Source organism: Chlorocebus sabaeus, chromosome 21, assembly GCF_047675955.1.
Source record: "Chlorocebus sabaeus isolate Y175 chromosome 21, mChlSab1.0.hap1, whole genome shotgun sequence".
Taxonomy (NCBI): domain Eukaryota; kingdom Metazoa; phylum Chordata; class Mammalia; order Primates; family Cercopithecidae; genus Chlorocebus; species Chlorocebus sabaeus.
Window position 1 is genome coordinate 119,878,494 of NC_132924.1, and position 25,051 is coordinate 119,903,544.

The 25,051-nt window shown below is 34.3% G+C and overlaps 1 protein-coding gene across 1 annotated transcript in view; it reads left to right on the forward strand.

The window, feature by feature from the left end:
• CNTNAP2 (contactin associated protein 2) overlaps positions 1 to 25,051 on the forward strand; it is a 2,242,274-nt gene that overhangs the window by 672,298 nt on the left and 1,544,925 nt on the right. The window contains exon 3 of the mRNA XM_073009464.1: positions 24,702 to 24,895. Within this exon, the coding sequence (XP_072865565.1) occupies positions 24,702 to 24,895 (194 nt within the window). The remainder of the gene's footprint in view (positions 1 to 24,701; positions 24,896 to 25,051) is intronic.

Genomic DNA, 25,051 nt, shown 5'->3' on the forward strand with positions numbered 1-25,051 from the left:
TTGTTTCCTAGTTGTGTTACAATATCAGATCTTACATTTAAGTCTTTCATACATTTGGAGTTAATTTTTGTATATGGTATAAGACAAGGGCCAGTTTCACTCTTTTGCATGTGGATATCCAGGTTTTCAAACTCATTTATTGTGGAGACATCTCTTTCCTCATTGTGTATTATTAATGCCATTGTCAAAGAGTGGTTGACCGGAAAAGGATGGGTGGGTGTTTTTCTGTGCTCTGTATTTTGTTTCATTGGTCTATGTGTCCATTCTATGCCAGTACCATGCTGTTTTGATAACTATAGTTTTATAACATGGTTTGAAATTAGGAAGTGTAGTGCTTCCAGCTTTCTTCTTTTTTTTCAAGATTGCTTTGATATTTTTATTTATTTAGGGCTTCTTCAGTATTTAATCTATACCCTATAGCTTTTAGTGTATAGACCTTTCACCTCCTATGTTAAATTTATTCCTGAGCATTTTATTGTTTAGATGCTGTTATGATGGGAACATTTTCTTAATTTATATAGCTTTTATATGTAGATTTTATCTCTGCAACTTTACTGATTTAGTTTTCTAGTTATAAAAGGCATAGTCTTTAGGGTTTTCTGTATATAATATTATGTCCTCTGCAGAAATGATGTAACAGAGATGATTTAACTTATTTTCCAATCTGGATACTTTCTATCTGTGTTTTTTTTTTTTTTTTTTTTTAAACCTAACTGCTCTAACTTGGACTTTCATACTAGGTTGAATAAAAGTGGCAAGAGTGTGCACTTTTGTCTTGTTCTTAATCTTAGAGAAAATGAATTAAACTTTTTACCGTTAAGTGTGATGTTAGTTGCAGGTTTGCCATGTATAGCCTTTGTTATGTTGAAGTACATTCATTCTACATCTATTTTGTTGAGAATTTTTATGATAGAAGAACTTTTAATTGTGTTAAATGCTTTGCTGCATCTATTGAGATGATCACATGATTTTTAGCCTTCATTCTATTAATGTAGTATATCACACTTTCTGTTTTGCATGTGTTGAACCATCCTTGCATCCCAAGGATGAATTCCAGTTGATCACAGTGTAGATCCTTTAAATGAACTGTTTAATTCAGTTTTTCAGTGTTTGCTTGAGGATTTTTGCATCTGCGTTTATTAGAAGTATTGGCCAGTAATTTTCTTATCTTGTAGCATTCTTACCTGGCTTTGATATGAACGTTATTGGCCTTGAAAAATTACATTGGAAGTGTTCCCATCTCAATTTCTGGGGGGACATTTTGAGAAGAATTGGTGTTGTTTGTTCTTAAATACTTGATAAAATTCACCAGTGATGCCATGTGTTTTAGGTTTTCTTTGTTTTTATTGGGAAGTTTTAATTACTGATTTAATCTCCTTACTTCTTATTGATCTACTCAAATTTCCTATTTCTTTATGATTCAATCTTGGTGTATCGTTCATGTCTATGAATTTATCTGTTTCTTCAAACTTATCGAATTTGTTTGCATAGAAGGATTCATAGTGATTTCTTATGATACTTTGTATTTCTGTGTTATCAGTTGTAATGTTTTCTTTTTCATTTATAATTTTATTTATTTTGTTAGTCTTTTTTTCTTGGTTAGTCTAGCTAAAGGTATATATAAATTTTGTTTATTTTTTCAAAAAAAAAAAAAACCTCAGTTTCATTGATCTTTTCTATAGGGTTTTCCTTATTTCTAGTTTTTATCTTTTTATCCAATCTTTTTCCCCTTTATCAAGGAAAACTTCTGTTACGGTTTAGTGGTGTCTGCACCTAAATCCTATCTTGAATTGTAGTTTCCATAATCCCCATGTGTTGTGGGAGGAAGCCGGTGGGAGGTAATTCAGTTTTGAGGGTGGTTACCCCCATGCTGCTGTTCTCATGGTAGTGACTGAGTTCTCATGAGAGCTGATGGTTTTACAAGGGGGTCTTTTCTCTTTGCTCGTCTCCTCCGCCTTCTTGTCCTGTGAAGAAGGATGTGTTTGTTTCCCCTTCTGCCATGATTGTAAGTTTCTTGAGGCCTCCTCAGCCTTGTGGAACTGTGAGGCAATTAAACCTCTTTCCTTTATAAATCACCCAGTCTCAGGTATGTCTTTATTAGCGGTGTAAAAATGGATTGATACAGTAAATTGGTACTGGGAGAGTGGGGTGCTGCGGTAAGGATACCTGAAAATGTGGATGCAACTTTGGAACTGGGTAACAGACAGAGCTTGGAACAGTTTAGAGGGCTCAGAAGACAGGAAAATGTTGGAAAGCTCGGAACATCCTAGAGACTTGTTGAATGGCTTTGACCAAAATGCTGACAGTGATATGGACAATGAAGTCCAGGTTGAGTTGGTCTCAGATGGAGATGAGGAACTCGCTGGGAACTGGAACAAAGGTGACACTTGTTATGCTTTAGCAAAGAGACTGGACGCATTTTGCCCCTGTGCTAGAGATTTGTTGAATTTTGAACTTAAAGAGAGATAAGTTACGGTATCTGACAGAAGAAATTTCTAAATGGCAAAGCTCTCAAGCAGAGGATAAAAGTTTGGAAAACTTGCAACCGGCAATGTGATAGAAAAGAAAAACCCATTTTCTGAGGAGAAATTCAGGCTGGCTACAGAAATTTGTGTAAGTAACATGGAGCCAAATGTTAAACACTAAGACAATGGGGAAAATATCTCCAGAACATATCAGAGACCTGCATGGCAGTGCCTCCCATCACAGACCCAGAGGCCTAGAAGGGAACTATTGTTTCCTGGAATGGGCCCAGGGTCCCCCTCCTCTGTGCAACCTCGGGAAATGGTGCCCTGTGTCTCAGCTGCTTCAGCACCAGCTATGGCTAAAAAGGGCCAAGGTACAGCTTAGGCCATTGCTTCAGACGGTGCAAATCCCAAGCCTTGGTGGCTTGCAGGTAATGTTGTGGTGCACAGAAGTCAAGTTGATGACGTGGCTGGCTGGCTGGATGCTAAAGAGGCATGAACTTTAGCCATACTCATTATCTTCGATACCCCAAAGTCACCCCAAATAAATACAAATACAGTGTATTAGGTATGCAATATCAGCTTCAATACAAAAGTTACAAATTGATTCCCCTAAGTCCTTGTTATAGGAAAAATTATGACACACCCACTTATCAGTAAGACACAAATGTAACATTTCCTGAGATTTATACTAGTTACTAAGGAAAAAAAGAAAATTTATGAATAATAGAAATAAATAATTTCCTTTATGGTTTGAAACATTAACTCTCATTTTTCAGTAATTGAACATTCACCTTCAATTCTTCAATTTAGAGTTTATTTATGGTAACTAACTGTGATATCCTCTGAGAGCATATCTAGAAGATGGCAAATGCTTTTCACCATGAATTAGTGCTGAATGCAGTTTTAAAAATCTTACCTGATTGCTAATCTGTTAAAAGATAGTAGCAAATAACAATACCACATTGTTTATTTGTTGAATAGCAACAATTTCAAGAATTCAGTAGATGTAAGTTATATGACAGATACGTTTAATCATAAATATAATATATTTGTAATGAAGACAAATATTACCTTATATATATGGTGTTTAATCTTACTTTGGACTCTAAATAACTGTGTGATATTGGAAATTTACTGAAATTTGTAATGATTGTACTTTATTTGTGAAATATGGTAATTTTATTAAATGATCTCTATGATTACATTATTCTATAAATCTGGTAAACGTGAGACTTTAGAAATTGTGTGTGTATATATGTACATGAATCCATGTAAATATATTCATAGACACATACAATATACACATGCACAAACATATTCACATATATATTATATATTTTTTAATTGCACAGAATATGAAATGAGAAAGTTTATTGTATTCACAAATTGAGTACTCAGTTAATATTTCATAGATTTATTAAATAATTTTACTTTATGATATATATTAGCAAGTTCCCTGTGCTGCTTATGTAACATATTTTGAAGATTAAATGTAGTGAAGGATATAAAGCACTTTTTCTTTATTATACTTTAAGTTCTAGGGTACATGTGCACAACGTGCAGGTTTGTTACATATGCATGCATGTGCCATGTTGGTTTGCTGCACCCATGAACTCGTCATTTGCATTAGGTATTTCTCTTAATGCTATCCCTCCCCCCTCCCCCGTCCCCCTACCCCACAACAGGCCCTGGTGTGTGATGTTCCCTGCCCTGTGTCCAGGTGTTCTCATTGTTCAATTCCCACCTATGAGTGAGAACATGCGGTGTTTGGTTTTCGGTCCTTGTGATAGTTTGCTGAGAATGATTGTTTCCAGCTTCATCCATGTCTCTACAAAGGACAGGAACTCATCCTTTTTTGATGGCTGCATAGTGTTCCATGGTGTATAGGTGCCACATTTTCTTAATCCAGTCTATCACTGATGGACATTTGGGTTGGTTCCAAGTACTTTTTGTATGTCTGGTACTCATGGTATGTGCTCAAAGATTCAGAGAAGTTACAGCACTCCAATGTGAGTCTGGTAGTCACAGATGCATAATTATGAGGATAATGTGCCTGGGATGAAGGGAAAGGTAGAGAGGAGGCAGAAAAGAAATGCCCTGAGGGTCCAGATTGGAAGAGGATTGGGTGGAGAGGACTTTTCATTTCAAGAACAAGAGAACAAGAGTAGAAGGAGCTCGGCCTGAAAGTATTCCCAATCAAGGACCTCACCAACCGACTGCCCATGCCAGGGACAGTTGGCCATCCCACAGTCTAAGAGAAACTAATGGGCACACACTGTAAAATGTAATAGGAGTTTAATGTGAATAGGTGTCTAGACTTTGGAACTTGGGCGTATACCACTAAAGATGTTAACCTAAGGAAAGTATAGAGTTATCAGTAATAACATGTCAGTTTGTTTCTTGTTTGGTTGTTTGGTTTGCTTTTAGAGAATAGGATAGACTGCTTGCTATGCACATGTTAGAAGCTTGGTAGTTGCTACTGACAGGCAGTATAGCACGGTGGTTAAAAGTCATACCCTGGGTCAACTTACTAGCTGCTTTTCCTACTGTCCGTGTGATCTGTGTCAACTTACCCAACCTTTCTATGCTTTAGTTTCTTTAATTTATAAAACATGTGCAACAGCACTTGTCTCCTACAGCTGTTTCAAGGACTAGCTGAGTTTACCTGAGTAAAATATCTATAGATAATAAGTTCCCAATAAAAACTGTTACATAAAAATCATTTAATTCAGGTCTGGAGAAAAACAAACTTGGAAAATACCAAAATTGAAAGGGGAAAAGCAGGATGAAAAACTAACAGCAAAGAAATGGTTAGAGTTGATGGAGGATCAGGATAATGTAGGGTCTCTGGTCCCCAGAGAGTGTAGATTAGAAAGGAAAAACCCGTTATACAAACAGTGTCAAATACTGTATTAGACCAGTCTCACATTGCTATAAAGAAATACCTGGGCCATGTGCGGTGGCTCACGCCTGTAATCCCAGCACTTTGGGAGGCTGAGGCGGGCAGATCACGTGAGGCCTGGAGTTCAAGACCAGTCTGGCTAACATGGGGAAACCCCATTTCTACAAAAAATACAAAAAATTAGCTGGGTTGGTGGTGGGTGCCTGTGATCCCAGCTACTCAGAAGGCTGAGGCAGCAGAATCGCTTGAACCTGGGAGGCGGAAGTTGCAGTGAGCCGAGATTGTGCCATTGCATTCCAGGCTGCGCAACAAGAGCGAAACTCCGTTAAAAAAAGAAGGAAGGAAGGGAGGGAGGGAGGAAGGAAGGAAGGAAGGAAGGAAGGAAGGATCTGAAACTGGGTAATTTATAAAGAAAAGAGGTTTTATTGGCCATGGTTCTGTAGGCTGTACAGAAAGCATGATGCTGGCATGTGCTCAGCTTCCAAAGAGGCTTCAGAACACTTACAATCATGGAAGAAGGAAAAGAGGGAGCTGACACGTCTTATTTGGCAAGAGCAGGAGCAAGAGGAAGGGCAGAGAGATGCCACTCACTTTTAAACAACCAGATCTCGTGAGAATTCCCTCATTATGATGAAAACAGCACCAAGAGGATGGTGCTAATCATTCATGAAAAACTGCCCCCATGATCCAATCACCTTTCACCAGGCTTCACCTCCAACACTGGGGATTACCAGTCAACAGGAGATTTGATGGGGACAAAGATTAAAACCATATCAAATACTAAAATTTAAAGATTAAAAGCTGAAATCAGAAAAAAGTAAGCCAACTAGAAATTTATTAAAAAAAGAATACAACATATTGCTTGAAAAGTAAGTTCTTTTTCTGTGTCACTTCCATATAAAACATTTTTTAATTGGCATGAATATTTAGAGTTAAATAAATATTCGTGTGGTTAAGGGTTTCTGTACTTTATATTTTTCCCTATTTGTTTATAGTGCCTTTTGTCTGATTTTCTTTCTTTCCTATTAACTTTAAAGATTCTGTTAGTTCTTGTACCAATAGAGAGTTTTAATAGTTTTATGAATTGGTAAGTTCTCTACTAATGGGTGGTGAGAATGATTCATCTTCAACTCCAAATTCAAATAATATCAAGAGACAGTGTTACAAATGGTGCATGATGATTTTAGCCTTTGTTTCAGTGTTAAACTAGTGGCACTTCGTTAATTTTTAAAGGGAGTCAATTTGCCTGTTACGTAATTTATAGATTCATCTTACTTTTGGTTTCCTGAGAAGGCCAAAGTACTCTGCATACTCCTTTCTGTTTAGCATATTTTTCCATGTTTCTCCATGAAATAAAACCACATTTGAAAATAACTTAAGATCGATATTGTCAAGTGTTTGAAATTTTTAGGGGTCTTTAGTTTTAAATACCTCCATGGAAAAAGAAAGCACGGGATATGGAATTGGACTTATCAGAACTCAAACAGATTTCTGTTACTAGCTCTCTGTGGCCTGGGCAAGTCACCTAAACTCTATAAAATCTTTTTTTAGCATGTGTAAAATAGGAATTTTGATAAATGTAACATTTAAGTGTATTATGATATGTGATCACTAAATGAAAACTTTTGTTGTAAGTATTTTATGGGAATAATGACTAAGGATTAGCATTCTTGATATTTAAAAGGCTCACAAATTGGATAAGAAAAGCATCAAGATATCACTAAATAAACAAAAGCTAAAAAGAGATTATTCAGTTAGTAATTTTATAATTAGTATATGTATATAAAATATTTAACATCACTATTTAACATGTAAAAAAGTAAAAAACACAGTGATAAACTATCTTATATTCATTAAGGTAGGTAAATTTTAAGATAATAATAAATGGAATAGAAAAAAATGTGGAGTTCTATTCTATACCAACCCTGAATTATATTATTCATAATTTTACCTATTTTTAATCAGTGTATATTCAGATTCATATTCTGCTTTTTAAAAACAATTTGAAAATAATACATATTATTTATGTCAGCTATAAAATACTCTATATGATTATTCTATCTCAAGTTACCTAACTTTCCCTTACTGATGAAAATTTAGATGTTCCCAGTTTCAGTTGATTATGAATAGTGGTAGATTGAAGCAATGAACATATTGGTGCACGTATTACCTCCTTTAAGGGTAGTTATTTCTATAATAATGCAGATTTCATGATTGGGAAGATGGAGTTTGTGAATCAAAGACATTATTCTATTTTTACTTAATAAAGATTGTGTTGCCACATTGTCTCACAAAATGATACAGTGACCACTTCTTCCAACTAGAAAACTTTCCTGCTTGGCTACCACGGTGCCACCCACTCTCACGGGTTTCTTTCTCTCTCACTTGGCATTCCTTTTCTTTTTCCTCTAAATAGATATTAGGCATTGGTATGTCCCCTCAAGTCTTGGAAAACACTTGTTTCACTAGATCCTCCCATCTAATCTCATCTTTCAGTCCCATTCAGCTACTGATGACTCCTAAATTGATGTCTTAATTTCTTCTTCCTGAGACCCAAACTCATCTTTACAACCAATTTGGGATCTTGATACCTCAAGTTAAGATAAACGCAACTCCTAATTGTCGTCCCCAAATCTCTTTCTCTAACCGTTTTTTTCCATTTCAGGAATTGTTACTAACTCACTTTAAGTTTCTCAACTCTGCATGTCTAGAAGTCAACCTTGATTCCTCCTTTTCACCTGCCATTGTCGCCAGGAGCTCTCACCCTAAAATCCAGTCTGTCAGGATGTTCTGAGACTTCTCTCATCTACCCACCTCTTGGTACATCCACCTCAGGCCAGCTCACTCATTATTTTCACTGTTCTCTGTTACTGTTGGAATATCCATACAACTTATTCTTGATGTAGCAGTTATAGTGGTATTTTCTTCACCAAGTAAAACAAAGTTCACATTGTAATTTGATTGGAAGATGCTAAATAGATATTTCAAGCAGTGCTCGTTGAGATATGTAGAGCATCTCATACTTTCTGAATTAAAAGAACATGTATAGTGTACATAATATTTGGTCAGAGACCCTAAGACTGGTAAGTTTTATGTTTTTTTGGAGTGGTAAATTAGTTAATAGAAAGCAGGTGTTCATTTATAGCTTCATGTAGGAAAATTCAATGTCCTATAAAAATAAATTTTATAAGCACTGTAGCTATCACAAAGTTAATATTATGTTTTGAGGAATTAACAAAAAATTATATAGTTAGCAATAGAATATTTAATCTCTTGTTCCTATAGTATATATAAGTAAATATAATGGAAAATGGAAAAAATAGACAGAACATATAGACTTTTAAAAACTCAAACATTTGTCCCACCTTCCCCTGTTTTTAATGATGCTGGTTGTTTTGTTCCTACAGTGTCTGAGTATTAAGTATTTTCTAATGAGACCTTTTGTGAATTAGATGGTTAACAAAACAGTGAAAACATTACTTATCAAAATGCTAATAAATATTTAAATATAAATACACTTATTTTATTAAGTATATTTAAACATGAACATACTTATTCTTAAGTATATTTGAACATAAACATATGTATTTTTAAGTATATTTGAACATAAACATACTTATTCTTAAGTATGCTTAATTATGCTTATTTAAATTATGCTTAATTTAAATATACTTAAGTATAATTAAGCATACTTAAAGTATATTACTTTAAAAAAGTATAAAGTATACTTATTTAATATATTAAATATTACATATATTAAATATATATTAAATTAATATAAATATTAAATATATTAAATATATATTACTAATATATAAAAACATATTTAAATATACATATACATATTAAGTATATTTAAATATAAATATACATATTCTTAAGTATATTTAAATATAAATATATGTATTCTTAAGTATATTTAAATAGTTGAGACATTATATCTTCTAATTAGGTTTCTAATAATAATTTCAAAAACTATGACATGTTTTCTTCCCATTTTTTTATGGCTGAATCAAAATGTCAAGATTTATAACTTGGACCCTGTATTCTATAATGTCACACAAACATATTTTTAAAAATTGTACTTTAAGTTCTGGGATACATGTGCAGAACATGGAGGTTTATTACATAGGTATACATGTGCCATGGTGGTTTGCTGCACCCATTAACATGTCATCTACGTTTTAAGCCCCACAGGCATTAGGTATTTCTCCTAATGCTCTGTCTCCCTCAGCCCTCTTGACCCCTGACAGGCCCTGGTGTGTGATGTTCCCCTTCCTGTGTCCATCTGTTCTCATTGTTCAGCTCTCACTTATGAGTGAGAATATGCGGTGTTTTGTTTTCTGTTCCTGTGGTAGTTTGCTGAGAATGATGGTTTCTGGCTTTATCCATGTCCCTGCAAAGGACACAAACTCATTCTTTTTTATGGCTGCCTAGTATTCCAAAATGTGTATGTGACACATTTTCTTTATTCAGTCTATCATTGATAGGCATTTGGGTTGGTTCCAACTCTTTACTATCGTAAATAGTGTGCAACAAACATATGTGTGCATGTGTGTTTATAGTAGAATGATTGATAATCCTTTGGGTATATACCTAGTAATGGGATTGTGGGTCAAATGGTATTTCTGGTTCTGGATCCTTGAGGAATCGCCACACTGTCTTCCAGTCTTCCACAATGGTTGAACTAATTTACACTCCCACCAACAGTGTGAAAACGTTCCTATTTCTCCACATCCCCTTCAGTATCTGTTGTTTCCTGACATTTTAATGATCACCATTCTAACTGGTGTAGTTGGTATCTCACTGTGGTTCTGATTTTAATTTCTCTAATGATCAGCGATCATGACTTTTTTCGTATGACAAGCATATCTTTATAACTAGGTTTGATTCTAGTCCAGTATGCTTTTCGTTATAATATGTTACTAAAATCTCAGACAGGAAATGCAATTCTATTTTGGGGAATTAAAATTAGTGATGTGGAGCTCATAAAGATGTGGGAAAATTTTTAGGGTAATAGAAGATATTGTCCCTATTAAGGTATACAAAGAATTTTGAGCCTGTTTTTTTTTTTTTTTTTTTTTTTTAATTTGGTTTGCAACTATTTTCTCTACATTGTTATTTTAGCCCATTGCTATGTCAACCAGTTTCAGCTTGTCCTATGGGGGAAAAAAAAGCCTATTAAAGAAATTATTTAAAAGAAGAATTGATGTCTCTGTGTATATGAATGTAACACTTTCAGAAGATTGCACTAAAAACAACTATATTTACAAGGCTTATCTGTCGTGTGTGTGTGTGTGTGTTGTGTGTGTGTGTGTGTACTTATCCTAGTGTTGTTAATGTTGTTTCTCTACTCATTCAGAGCCTTGTGATGTGGGACTGCTATATATATTCTAAGTTAATATCAAAACACACCCACAATGTTTTTGGTGAAATTGTTTCATGTTGCCAAGTATACATACACCAAAAATCTCCCCTCTTTATCAAAATAGATACTATAGTTACAGTAGTTAGTCATTGAAGTCGCTGGCTGTGTGTGCCATTCACCTTCATAGGAATCAGAGGGGTTGTAAGAATGAACTTGAGAACTGCGTAATGCTTACCATCCAGGAACTGGGGTTAGGATTGGAATAAATAATGTGTGTACAAAGTGCCAGCCAACGAGAAGGGAATCACGCACTATGCATGAGTCATGGGGGAGATCAGAGCACTCATAAAAGGCATTTGAGTTAGATCTTAAAGAATTTATTTACTATATTTAACCATATCGATCTTGAGAACAATTCCCTTATATTTCTTCCTAAAAAATGAACTAAAGCAGATAAAGGCTTTATAACCTATGTTTTCAAGTATATGAAATTACTCTATCAAAGTCTGAGACCAAGTGTACAAATATGAAAAGTGGAGATACAAAGCAATTTTCCACTTACTGCAAGTCAGAAGCAATATCTGTCTCGATGACCACGAGATTTTACTTGAAAATGACCTCATCTTTTTGTACTTTCGTGTATGGTAGACCTAGCTTGAAAATCATTGTATAGACAATACATTTTCCTTATATTGTTGCACAGATCATTGGCAATTTTGCATCATTGAATGCAACATTGTATCTCAAAAATTTGCATATATAAATTAAATATATCACTGCACACACAGCAGACAAATTCGTATATATTGTTTTGCATCTATTTGTATACACCATTGACATTATCACCTGTCTAATAATAGATTTTGTTAATGCACAGATAATATGCACATTTCTTTTTTGCTATTCTGCATTTTTTTCTAGTCATGTCTTTTAGAGCTGAGCCTCTGCCCCAGAAAATAATGAAGCTTCAGTAAGAGTCCCTGAGGCAGATGGTATAGAGATGTTATTTGCATCCCTAATTATTTTGTTAATAAACAATAAACTATATTTAGTTACTAGTTGGAAGATTTTCATTTTGTAAATGTGCCTCTGATGCTTTTCTTTCTTAAGTGAATGAAACAGTAATAAATAACTAAAGCTTTTTTTTTGCACAAAATGCTAGATAGAGACTAGGTTTTGAGACTCTATTTTTAAATTCACTTAATGTTAGCCACTTAGCTAAAAGCCACTATGCGAGTTAAAGGAATATCCTACTGTAATCAGTGACATCTAAATTCTTAACATTTCTACTTTGAATTGTGGATCCTCTCAGCCAGCTTCCCAGGTCCCTTTGAAGCAGGCCTATGCCAAGATTCCCCACCTCTCCTGGGTAATTAAGCAAGTCCTTTCTCATTCCCAGCTCATCAAAATACCCTGTCCACTCACTCTGCTGACCCACATAAGCCGATTGCTCCCTGATGTGTGGAGATGTGATTGTGATAATGTTCACAGGAAGGGATGTGCTAATGCATGAGTAATAACTGGAGCCCAGTAAAACTTGTTAAGACAGAATTCTAAGCAGAATTCCACACTCCTTTCCTAGTGTGGTCCACTCGGAGTGCTAGAGTTTTAATACAATCCAAGGATTTCTCCAAGATAATGTTGATGACTTAATTTTATGAGGATTTTATTCATGTAAACAATCAAATAATTTTTAAGAATACACACACACACACACACACACACACTTGAGTGAGAATACCTGCATAAAATAAATTAAGCCAAGAATAAAATCTAGAATAAATACATTAACTGCTCTGGAGAAGTCTTCTAATTCTGCTCTACTGGAGATACAATGAGAACCACTAACTTGATTAAGGAGATTTTTTTCAATTATAATTCAATTTGCCTTATGTAATCTCTGTCTTTCTTATATGTATGCAACTGGACCCAAGAATTTTCCCTCTTGTTTCAGGGATCCTATTTCCTGGATGTAATTAATTAATATATTCATTTTTTACTTTATTCTTATATTCATTTTGTAGATATTTATTGAGTGCCTATTATGTCCAGAGAACCATGCTAGGCAGTGGTTATTAAATAATGAATTTAAATCATTTCTTGACTTAAAAAATCAGCAATCCTAAGACATTTGCTACAAATTCTATGATTTAATTGATTTCCTTATTGTTACCCTTATTGATGTCCCTCTCATAGAGAGGCAATTTGGTAACCTATATCACTGTTGTATGTTTGAGCTTTGAAGCGTTTTGTAGTCTGTACACTTACGTTCTGCACCTTCACCGAGTAATATTCCTTGTGAGCTGCATGGACAAGAATGTTTTTACTTTTTTTTTTTTTTATATTGGAGAGAATAACATCTGGAGAATGATGACATTTTCTGTGCAATGCCAGTGAATGGGCACTTAGCTTGGGAAGCCAAGAAATTATGTCTAATTAACTATACTCTTTACAAGATTCCGCAGACTTTACTAAGAATGCATGCCAGGGATGACAGAATACAAAGTAAGGCAGTAAATTTGCACCCAGAAAATTGACCTAACTTTACATTTCTTTGCAACGTTGATATTTGCCTTCAACTGATGAAGGCTTTGATCTTGATTTCAGTTAGAAATGCAGTGAACAAAGAGATACTAGGGACTACATGCACCATGAAGCTCCTCAGGCTTCCTTACAAGGGAGAACTACATAGCAGCTTCCAAATAGTTGCAAAGAGGAGCATGACTTCAATGACTTTGAGTAGATTACATTATTTTTATTTGCTTTATTTTTATCACACATAAGACTTCATTTCTGTGAATAAAATATATGACATATCTGGTTTTCCATATGATAAAATCTTTAGTTAAAGATTTTTTTGTACTTTCCTTAAATGAATAAATTGGATTCTCAAGTATAAAAAAATCATAACAATTGCTTATAAAATATTCTAAAAGAAACCCTGAGTAGTTGGCATGTAGAAGTGCTCTATAAATATTTGCTGAATGAATGAACCAGGAGAGGTATTCATAGTAAATAAGGAAATGACCAGACTCATTAAAAATAAAAATTATATATAGTCAAGTATTACTTAGCAATGGTGTAAATAACACCCCCCCATATTAATAAAACAGATGAACCAAAACTGAAAATAAGCCTATAAGAAATAAAATCCACTTGATAGTTTTGCTAATGATTGTAACATAATAGCTTGCATTTTAACTTTCATTTTAAATAAAATTAAAGAACACAGTCCAACCTCCCAAATTGTGTAAATTTTTCTTCTAAAACATTTCTGATAACTAGCTTTCACTTGAATATCTCCAGTACCGAAGAGCTCATTACTTCTGTGGGAATCCATTCTGTTGGTGGTAATAGCTATTCTAATGCTTTAAAAATATTACATTCATATCTGACTACCTGTAAGTTCCTTTTAGAAAAAGTTTAATTTAGAAAAAGGAAAATACTACCACCTGAGATAACACACACAAAAGTGTATTTTCTCTTGGCTACAGTATTTTCAGAACATTAAAAAAATAAGACCATACATCATTTACACTGTTTAGTAAGTGAGCTTTATAATTACAGGTAACGTAAATGTTCAAGATGTTCTAATCAGACCTAATTCTCGCTATATTACATTAAACCTGTATACATGTCTAATGTAGAACATTGTGTGTGAAATAATGTAAAATAAGAGTATGTTTGTTTTTATACTCTGGCTCAGGCTAGCCTCTGTGTGTATCACTGTGGCTTCTGCGTGGAGCAAGAACTTAATCAAACTTAGATTTGCATTCACATTCGTTTCACTGTTATCTAGGCTTTATGTAGTTTTAAGCAGCTGTATAGCTTTTGGGTCTGCTTTTCATTTTTCTTGTCTCTTATAATCTTAAGGTAATATTTGACATTTTAAAAACAAATTAACATCCTTAAATCAAATATCTTAAAATATAATTGTTGTGAAATTCCCTGAAAATAATTTATATATTTTTTAAATATATGAAACTAAACAACTTGCTGTAAGTCTGTTTCTCACAACTGACACTCAGTGCTTTACCTGTGAAGTGATGAATATGTACACACAGAAGCCTCAGCTAGACAGATTTTCTTTTGTTTGTCTAATTGCCAGAATGTTAATGATTTTCATAATGCCATTTATGTAAAAAAAAAAAAAAAAAAAAAAAAAGTTCCAGTAACTTTTGTTAGTGTAGTGTGCAGAACCATTGAAGGAACAAACATATTGAATAAGCTTATAATTTTTCTTTTGTGGACTGCCTGTTAAAATGTTTTACCCAATTTTTATTAGGTTTACTGAGTGTTTCTTATTGACTGGTGGAGCTTGTTTATACATTAACAAAAATGAATATTTTCATTATATGTTTAGAAATATCTTCTCCCAATCTTTAGTTGGCCATTTAACTCTCTTATTAATGCCTTGTGATAATCAATGTCTAATTTTACTGTAACTGAGTTTATATTTTCCTTTTTAGCTAGTACATTTTGAGTCCTGTTTAAAAAATCCTTCCCAACCACCAAAAGATGCTGTATGTTATCTTCCAGAAACGTTTACAATTTGATCTACACGTTTTGACCTTGATTTTTGAGTATAGTGTGGGGCAGAACCACTTTCTAGAGCAATTTATTGGGGAGGAAAGACACAGTCATTTTTGAAAAAGGAAACAAGAAGAGCTTGTGGATTGCTGGCAATGATTTCTTTATAGATCTGGGTGGCTGTTACACTGTTATGTTCATTTTGTGATAATTCCTGATACTACCTACTTATAATCTTGTAATTTGTTAATTTGTATATATATATAAAGACTTTATCAAAATGCATGAAAAACATATTTAATATTATATTTCAAATATAATATTCTACTTAGATGTCATAATTTTAACCCTATGTATTATTCATAAAGTAAGGTTACATAATTCTTTCTAAGCATTAGATACCTTTAATCATGAAGGTGATAATGCATTTCTTCAAAATGAGTATCTTAGTTCATTGTTGATGTTAAAACAATTTGTGCTGTTATAGGTTCAGGTTTCCAGCCAGTCAAAAACATTTTCATCATTAATCAGTTTGTTATCCTATTAGGTTTCTTTTCCAGGTTTATATAATTGACAAATTTCATAAGCATGTTTTTCATGCCTTAGAGAATAAAAATATTAAAAATGACAGTGTACAGGACGAAAGTCTGTGGTACATCATTAGAGAGCACTCTTCAAGCTGACATCACCATTAATCAACGTATTTGGCCATGATTATTAGCCATTTTTTAATTTACGTAAAACTGTTATCTCTCAGCCCACATTTTACTATTTTACATTTTCCAGATATTTTGTCAAATGCTTTGCAATAATTAAAATTGAAGATACGTCTATGGAATTTACTCTGTTCTATTAAACAAGGGCTCAATTTAAAAAATGGAAATCCTTATAACCTACCACTGTTGCCTCCTCTATCACCAGAGCCCTTTCATCCTTTTTCCTAAATATTTACAACTCACATGCTAGACTTTAAAGAAGATCTTTCTTGTTATATTTCCCAGATGTACCAACTTCATTGTTTTTAAAATGTATGGTATTTGGTTTTTGACTATCTTTCCTTTTTTGGCAGTTCCTTATAATAAATATTCAAGAAAGCTAAGATTACATTTATGGATAATGCAGTCCTTGGGGTTATAATCTGAATTCGAATGCTTCAAAAAGTTAAAGACATGGTACGGGCGTGGTGGCTCAGCCTGTAATCCCAACACTTTGGGAGGCTGAGATGGGCAGATCATGAGGTCAAGAGATGGAGACCAGCCTGGTCAACATGGTGAAACCCTGTCTGTACTGAAAATACAAAAAATTAGCCGGGCGTGGTGGTGTGTGCCTGTAATCCCAGCTACTTGGGAGGCTGAGGCAGGAGAATTGCTTGAAACCAGAAGGCGGAGGTTGCAGTGAGCCAAGATCGTGCCACTGCACTCCAGCCTGGTGACAGAGCGAGACTCCATCTCAAAAAAAAAAAAAAAAAAAAAAAAAAGAAGAAGAAAAAAAGAAAAGGGTAAAACCACTTTGTCTGTCTTATTATGTCTTAGCTTCTCTCAGGAGGTGTTTATCTATACTCAGTTAGTAGTTTTGCTACTCCTAGAATTATTGAAACTGTTTTCTTTGTTGGTAGAAATGGGCGACAAACAATACTATTTTCCTGTCATTAAATAGTATCTGATATATTATATCTTCTTTCTTCTGTGTTGCTTAAAAAATAGCTTTCAAGTGCTTTTGTTTCAACCTTATTTATGTAAGTATTTATTTATCAGTATTTTAGGAATGATTGGGCCATGCCAATTTTCCTGTTCTAGTTTATAACAGATGTTGATTAATGGATATAGTCTTCTTCACTGGCTACTCTAATCAATAAATATCTACACTTGGTGGAAGCCTATTTATCCTCTTCTCATAGATCACATGACCTCCTTGCAGATGTTTATCCCCCACTGCAAATAAAATCTGAGCTCATTAACGAGTTCCTTTTAGCACTTCTTAAGATGCCTGTTACTGCTTTTGTATCAATTAGATACTTCTCCATTGTAGGCTTACACTTATGTTACGTAGTATTTTCAATGTTCAGAAGGTCTTAAAATTCATGGTGTCATGTCTTTTTTAGTTTTGAATAAAAATTAGTTTTTCAAATGTTTATATTCTATGTATTGGTCTTAGTCTAGAACTTCTCTTAGACTTACCCTAGAAGCTTCCAACTTATCCCCAATGTCTGTTAACTACTGCAAATTTTAACAGGTTTACTGATGTATAATTGATATACATTTATATATATTTATATACAGTACAATTTTTATATAGTGGTAAATTTTATATATGTACATGTTAATGTATATCAATTATACATTATATGTTTAGATATTTAATCTAATATATTAATATCAATACCAATATATTTATTATATATTTTATATATAAATTATATAATTTATAAGTATGTATATGTATGTATGTGTGTGTATATATATGTCAACATGGAAACATTACCTTTTAGCTCACTAATTGTGTATTTTCAGGCTGGAGTGCAGTGGTGCGATCTCAGCTCACTGCAACCTCCACCTCCTGGGTTCAAGCAATTCTCCTGCTTCAGCCTCCCGAGTAGCTGGGATTACAGGCACCCGCCACCACACCCAGCAAATTTTTGTACTTTTTTTTAGTAGAGATGCAGTTTCACCATGTTAGGCTGATCTCGAACTCCTGACCTTAAGTGATCCACCCGCCTCGGCCTCCCAAACTGCTGAGATTACAGGTGTGAGCCACCGTGCGCAGCCTAGCTCACTATTTCTTAGATTATATAGAATTGGTAACTTTTCCTCGGATGAGTTTATTTTCCTATCAGTAACTAAAATTTTGCATTTCTAAAACTACTTCATGGTTCCTTTTAGTATTCATCTATAAATGTTTTATTTTTCCCTGTTGTAACTTATAATTACTGCTATTTTTAATGAATAGCATTACCTATTTTATATTTTTGAGAGGATAGAGCCTATTTATCTCCACTAGCCCTCAATTATTATTACTTTTGGAGCTAATTGGTGTTGAACTTTTGACTTTACTGACTTTGTGGCATTGGGTTTTGTTCCTGTCATTTGAAATTTTCATTTGCATGTTCTTCTTGACAGCCAGTCTCTCTCTTTCTGGTCTCTCTCTCTTTCTTTCTTCCTATCTCTTCTCGTCTCCCTTGTTTTTGTGCTTTATCATTATGGGACTTTCTCTACTCAAGTCCCAGAATGCCCAGTCTGAAACTGTACCTTACATTACTCGCCCGATGCCTGTGCCTGGCAGTGTTATTATTATTATGTGTCTGGTCACCTAGCCAGTGAACACCTTTACTCAGCTCAGATATGCCTATTTGCTAACCTCTTTGGGCATACAGCGTCATATAATCCATATGTTTAAGTGGGTAATCAGCTTTCTTCCGTCTCTTTTCACAACCGGGTTAGCTGAGGGCCAGTCTTGGTTTGCAACCTTGAAGCAAGCTTTCTGTCGCTGATACACACAGGAAATTTACATCACCAATATTCCATAGTAGCCAAATGCCCAAATGCCTTTGTATGTCCCCAGATCTGGACTGTAGCTGGCGTTGGCTTCAACCCTACTCATTGCTTTGCATGTTTGTTGCATTTCTTGTACATGGAGATGCTTATCTTATTTTTTGATCCTCGCTATGTCTTTTCAATTTTCTTCTTATCTATCTTATCTAAAAATACAGTGTATTTGAAGCAGAAGGGGGTCTCAAAGCCTGAACTCATAATGCAATTTTGCCTGGAGTCTCCTTTTCAATTTATTCTTTTCATCTGATACATATTTCTCAGCCAGTTATTAAAGGTAGTTCTAACCCTAATTGATTGTTTTCACCATGTATTTTTGCTAAATTAGAATCCAGGCTTATAGGCTCTGGTGGTGTTAAAACCACCAACTTGAGGGCTGTGTTTCTTCAGGAGCCATTTATCACTACAACAGAAGCTCCATGGCCTCTCTAAACCCCCCGCAAAATTCCTCTTTTCTCTGACTTACTGAATTACAAATTATAAAGCAAAAATAACTCATATGAGTCTAGAGTATTAGTTTCATCAATTTATTCAGATTCTCTAATGCATCACTCTAGGAACCCACATAGAATGGACACGTAGAATACAAACACGAAATCTTTACAGCATACATGTACACACACCACATACTACACACATGCAAATACACAGGGGTAGGAATATCTGTGTATGTGTGAGAAAGAAGAGTGAAGAAGGAAAGACACACGGAGGATGGGAGGGGTGGGAAAGGGAAGAGAGAACACAGAAGGGGAGAGAGTAGGGAAAGGAAGAAACGGCATTCTTATTGTTTCAAGACTAGCAATAATTCTCTAACAAGTACACATCTTTCAAGTTACTTCAACAATACACTAGTTATTCGCTAGATGTTTTACGTAACATTATCTCTAAGTAAGAGTTCTTCTTAGGAACTAAGAGTTTATAACTATTCATTCTCCACCTCTTCCAACTCCTCTTTGACGTCCAACCACTTTCTCTGAGCTACTACAATACATTGGGAACTTTTTTGCCCTCTTATACACCACATTCCAGAGGTTGTTGGGATGAAAGAGGTATCATTATTAATCCCTGGATCAATAGAGGTTACACATTTCACAAGCCAAGTAAACAAAGTAATAAGCTTCGCCAAATTACATTGCTTGATAGATCAAAGAGAAAAAGGGAACTTTTCATCGATCTTTCCACCATGTTCCTCATGAAAGACTGACTTTTGCCCTCCCCTTGAGGTTACCCACTATAGTATTCTCTCCACTTATATTTCTGCTGAGAAATACATTTTGACTTATATTTCTTCTGATTTTCAATTTTTGCTTTCCGTAAAATTGACAGTAAATTCTATTTTGCTAAAAGTAATGAGATAAATGGGATTAAGCAGCTGTACGTTAATTGCTTGCTTGCTGAAAGACTGGAATGTAGCAAAAAATAGGTCACTTAAGAAAATTTATTCTGGAGCATTCATTAGCAAAACAGAGGAAATATTCTAAGTTTCCCCAATCAATCAGCTATTTTCTCACTTGCTACCTCATTGTATTAATTGCTTGTTGACTTTAGTTCACTGAATCACCCTGTTGTTTTTGGTAATACATAGATAGAACTCTCTGTGAAATTGGCTATAAAATTTCTTCAAGGTTTGGAACTGTATATCTAACAGGTAAGAAAACATATTTGTTATCCCTCAATAACTGAGTATATTGTTGTCCCCCAAATTAGCCTATAGCTCTTCCAAAATTTTATGGAATTCTAGGTAAAATAGGAAGATGAATGATATATGACAATAAGGAATATTATATACTAACACTACAATAGGAAAAAACAGATAACAAAGCAGGTATAACTAACTCATTGTTCGTGAACAGATTATCAGGAAGTGGTCCCAAGAGGGACTGCAGACTAGAATCTCCAGGATACAAATCCTGAGATGAAAAATAGCATCTAGGAAGTTAATTAGGAGTGTTTGGGGGATGAAAACCTGTGGAAGAGAAAGGAATGAAACAGAAATTAGTCACAGTGAAATGCAGTTTCAGTGAAGTCTTTGACCAATCCCTGCAGGGAGCTCTGGGACTGTGAAGACACCTCAGAGTTTCCACAGGGTGGGGCAGGGTATTGGCTCTTTATAGCCCCAGGTTGACCAGTCGTTACATTTGCACAACCCCATGAAGGTATATCATCTACAGGTGCCTCTTTTTAACCCAGGAAATTCCTGAAGAGGAATTACAGCTAAGTACTGTATCATAGAAAAAAACATTCTTGTAAAAGTGTGAATCGAAGAGGTGGGAATAGAGACTGAGAAGTAGTTACAGCGTTTGCACATATATTCTATAGACACCACACATATAACCTATGCAAACACAAACACTAGATACTTAAATGTATCCAAATATTTTGTGAGATATGATTTCGATATAGTGAAAGGTACAGATTTTAAATTTGTATATACTTTTTTTTTTTTAAGAGATTGATCTTGGGCAGGGATCAACAAACTTCAACCCTCTGTCCAGCTACAAGATTTTGTTAATAACACTTCATTATAACATGGCCACACTCTTTTGTTTATGTACTGCTCTTCATACTATAATAGAATTTGGCAGTTTTAACAGAGGTAGTATGGTCTATAAAGCCAAAAATATTCAGTATTTAACCTTTTACAGAAAATGGTTGCTAACCTTTGATCTAGGGTTTGCTATTTTCAAATAATACCACTTCATGTGTAAAGTAAGACCATAGCATAACATATTTCCTGTCCAGACTCCTATCCTTTGTACTATTTGGATTGCATATTTTAATTCCACATTTATTATAAACCCTGTCATTCATCATTACTGTTTTTAAACACTAAATTATCTGTTAATGAAATTTAAAAACCTAAACAAATATTTTATATGTACTTAACATGTTTAGCATTTTAAGCATTCATTTCTTCATGTTAATATGAGTTTCAAAATGGTAAAACTTCCCTTAAGGTGAAAAAATTATATTTTTATAGTATACACATATGAGTGATGAATTCTCCCAGGTTTGTCTTGAATATTACGTTTTTTTATATTTAAAAGATATTTTTGCTGGACATAGAATTTCAGGTTGCCAGCTTTTTTTTTTCATCATGTCTGATAGGTCATTTCATTGTCATTTGGTTTGCATTATTTCTGCTGAGAAGTTGTAACCCTGTGAATACTTTTAAGATTTTCTCTTTAGCATTGTCTTTCAGCAAATAATTATATCATGCCTTATTGTATTTTGCCTTGTATCTCTCCTGCCTGGAATTCAATCAGCTTCTCACATATCTGGGTTTATGTATTTCAACCATTATTTCTTCAAACATATTTTATTCTGACCCAATCTCTGTCTTCTCTGCTTTTAGTACTCCACTTGCATGCTTCTTAGGGTGGTTATCAGTGTCTCAGAACTTACTGGAATACTGTTTAATTTTAAGCCTTGTTTTTCCTCTCTGAGCTTAATTTAGATGTCTTCTATGGCCCTACATTCTAGTACAATGATGTTTTTCTTCTATGTCTCATCTGCTGTTAAGCCCATCCATTAAATTATCTATTTCAGATGTAATTTTTAGTCCTAAAATTTCCATTTAGTTCTCTTTTTTTGCTTTTCTCCTTCAACATTTCACATCTTTTAAAAATGTTTATAGGTTTTATTTTAGATAATAGAATTAATAATTACTATTTTAAAGTCCTGGTCTGCTAATTTCATCATTTCTGTTATTTTGGGGGTACATTTCTATTGATTTTTTTCCCTCTGGTTCTAAGACATATTTTCCTGCTTCTCCAAATGTCTAGTATATTTTTGAATTTATATACTTGACATCATGGATGCAATGTTGTTCAGTTTCTAAATGTTTATGGCTTTCCTTAATGGAGTATTGAGTTTTGGTCAATCAAAGAATTAGTTTTTGGTCAGATTTATCTTTTTCAGTAACCTTTGCTCAGGTGTGTCCAGACTAGCCCTCATTTTAGGACTAAAATATCCCTACTTATAATGCACGACTTTTATGGGATGCCTACTGAATGCCTGGAGGGATTCAACAAGGTCTCTCAATTTTGTCTAGTCTGAAATCAAATTTTTCCCAGCTCTGTGCAACCTCTGGTTATTGCTGATTTCAGAACTCCCTTTACCTGGTCTTGTGCAATCTTGATCTGAGAATACACAGCACAATATTGCTTCTGAGTCTAGATTCCAGAGACTCATTGATGACTCCCATGTAGATTTCCAAAGCTCTTTACACAGCTGTGCCCTCTCTGGGACTCTGTCCCGTGAATTCGAGCTTCTTTAGTAGCTTTGAATTGTAATATGTTTCCATTTCAGTGACACTGCTGCACTCCTGAACTCTGTTTGGGATCATCTTCCATGTACCATGATCCAGAAAGTGAAGCTAGCAGAAAGCCAGGAAGTTGGCAGGGCTCACCTTATTTGTTTATCTTATTTTATGGATCATATTCTGCACTGCCCATTGTCCAGTCCCTAAAACAGTGATTTTTACAAATTTTATTTTATTTTTTGAGATGGAGTCTCGCTCTGTCACCCAAACTGGAATGCAATGGCGCCATCTCGGCTCACTGCAACCTCTGCCTCCCAGGTTCAAGTGATTCTTCTGCCTCAACCTCCCAAATAGCTGGGATTACAGGCACCTGCCACCACACCTGGCTAATTTTTGTATTTTTAGAGGAGGTGGGGTTTCAGCATATTGGCCAGGCTGGACTCGAACTCCTGACCTCAGGTGATCCACCTGCCTTGGTCTCCCAAAGTGCTGGGATAACAGGCGTGAGCCACTGCACCTGCACAAGCAGTTATTTTGTAATTTTTTAGTTTTGTAATTTTTTTAAAAAGCTATTCTATCATAGTTTTAAGCAAAAATAGGCCATATAAACATTATTAAATGAATGTTTGTGATGATTTATAAAATGATTTTTATTATGAACATCCTCATAGAATAAATTATTTCACCAACCTTTAAATTCCTTATTTTAAAAATAGTACACACATTTTGATATACTGCACATTGGATAACCTATTGAGTATTTTTCTATCATTTATTCTCTTTAGTAGCTGAACTCACCTTAAAAATTATAGTGCCTCTTAGCACTAACATTAGGCCATATTTTCTGTAACTTATTTTGTGTGCAACCCTAGTTATTTTAAATATTACTATAAATTAAGAATATTGATCTATATTCGTGCCATTTTTCTAACAAATGTTTTTACATTTTTACTATTTGCTAAGCAATTATTATATTTTGCCAAAAGAGATTTAACTTTGCTTTTAGTATCTTATTTTTCTAGAAATATGACTTTCAAGAGATACTGTCTGTATATCTTCTAAGTGTTAAGTAAACATACGCCTGATTTGCTATATTCCTCCCTGTACATCTCAGTGGTACAGGAAATTAATGTAAGATAGGCTCATCTTAAGAATTGCAAATATTTTTCTACTAAAATTCACGAGAAAAATATATTTAAAAATTGTGTATAATTCCTTATTTTAAATTCATAATTTATTAAATGGTAAAGTTCACATGACAGAAAAAAATTGGATAGTTACATTTTTCTCATTATTTTAGCTGAAGAGTTTATGGTGAATTGATCAACCCTCAGCCAATTAGACTTTGACATGTACTAATAAGATCTAATTGAGGAATTATGAAGACATTTGCTCAGGAGAAAATGAGCACATAATTACACCATAAAGAGGTTAAAGAATCAATGTTACCAGCTGGAAGAATATTAGTTGAAGTCCCAATGGCATCTATAAAGGATACTTCATAACATATCTGTGAAATAGAGCACTGCCAAGGCCAATTAAGATATGTAGAATATTCCATTGTCAGTTGTACAAGTTCAAATTTAAATATTCATTTTTCAATCTTGTCTCTACCTATCTTCAGGTGCTGGGGGATGGTCTCCATCAGACAGTGACCATTATCAATGGCTTCAGGTTGACTTTGGCAATCGGAAGCAGATCAGTGCCATTGCAACCCAAGGAAGATATAGCAGCTCAGATTGGGTGACCCAATACCGGATGCTCTACAGCGACACGGGGAGAAATTGGAAACCCTATCATCAAGATGGGAATATCTGGGTAAGTCACTGGCAGGAAAGCAAAGACACAGAATTGGGTTGGAAATATTAGAAAATGGCACAGGATTTACTAAGCATATATAGTTATCAATATTTATCTATTAAAATAATTGAGAAACCTTATTTATTCATCATTGTTGATGGAAGAAAGTTTCTT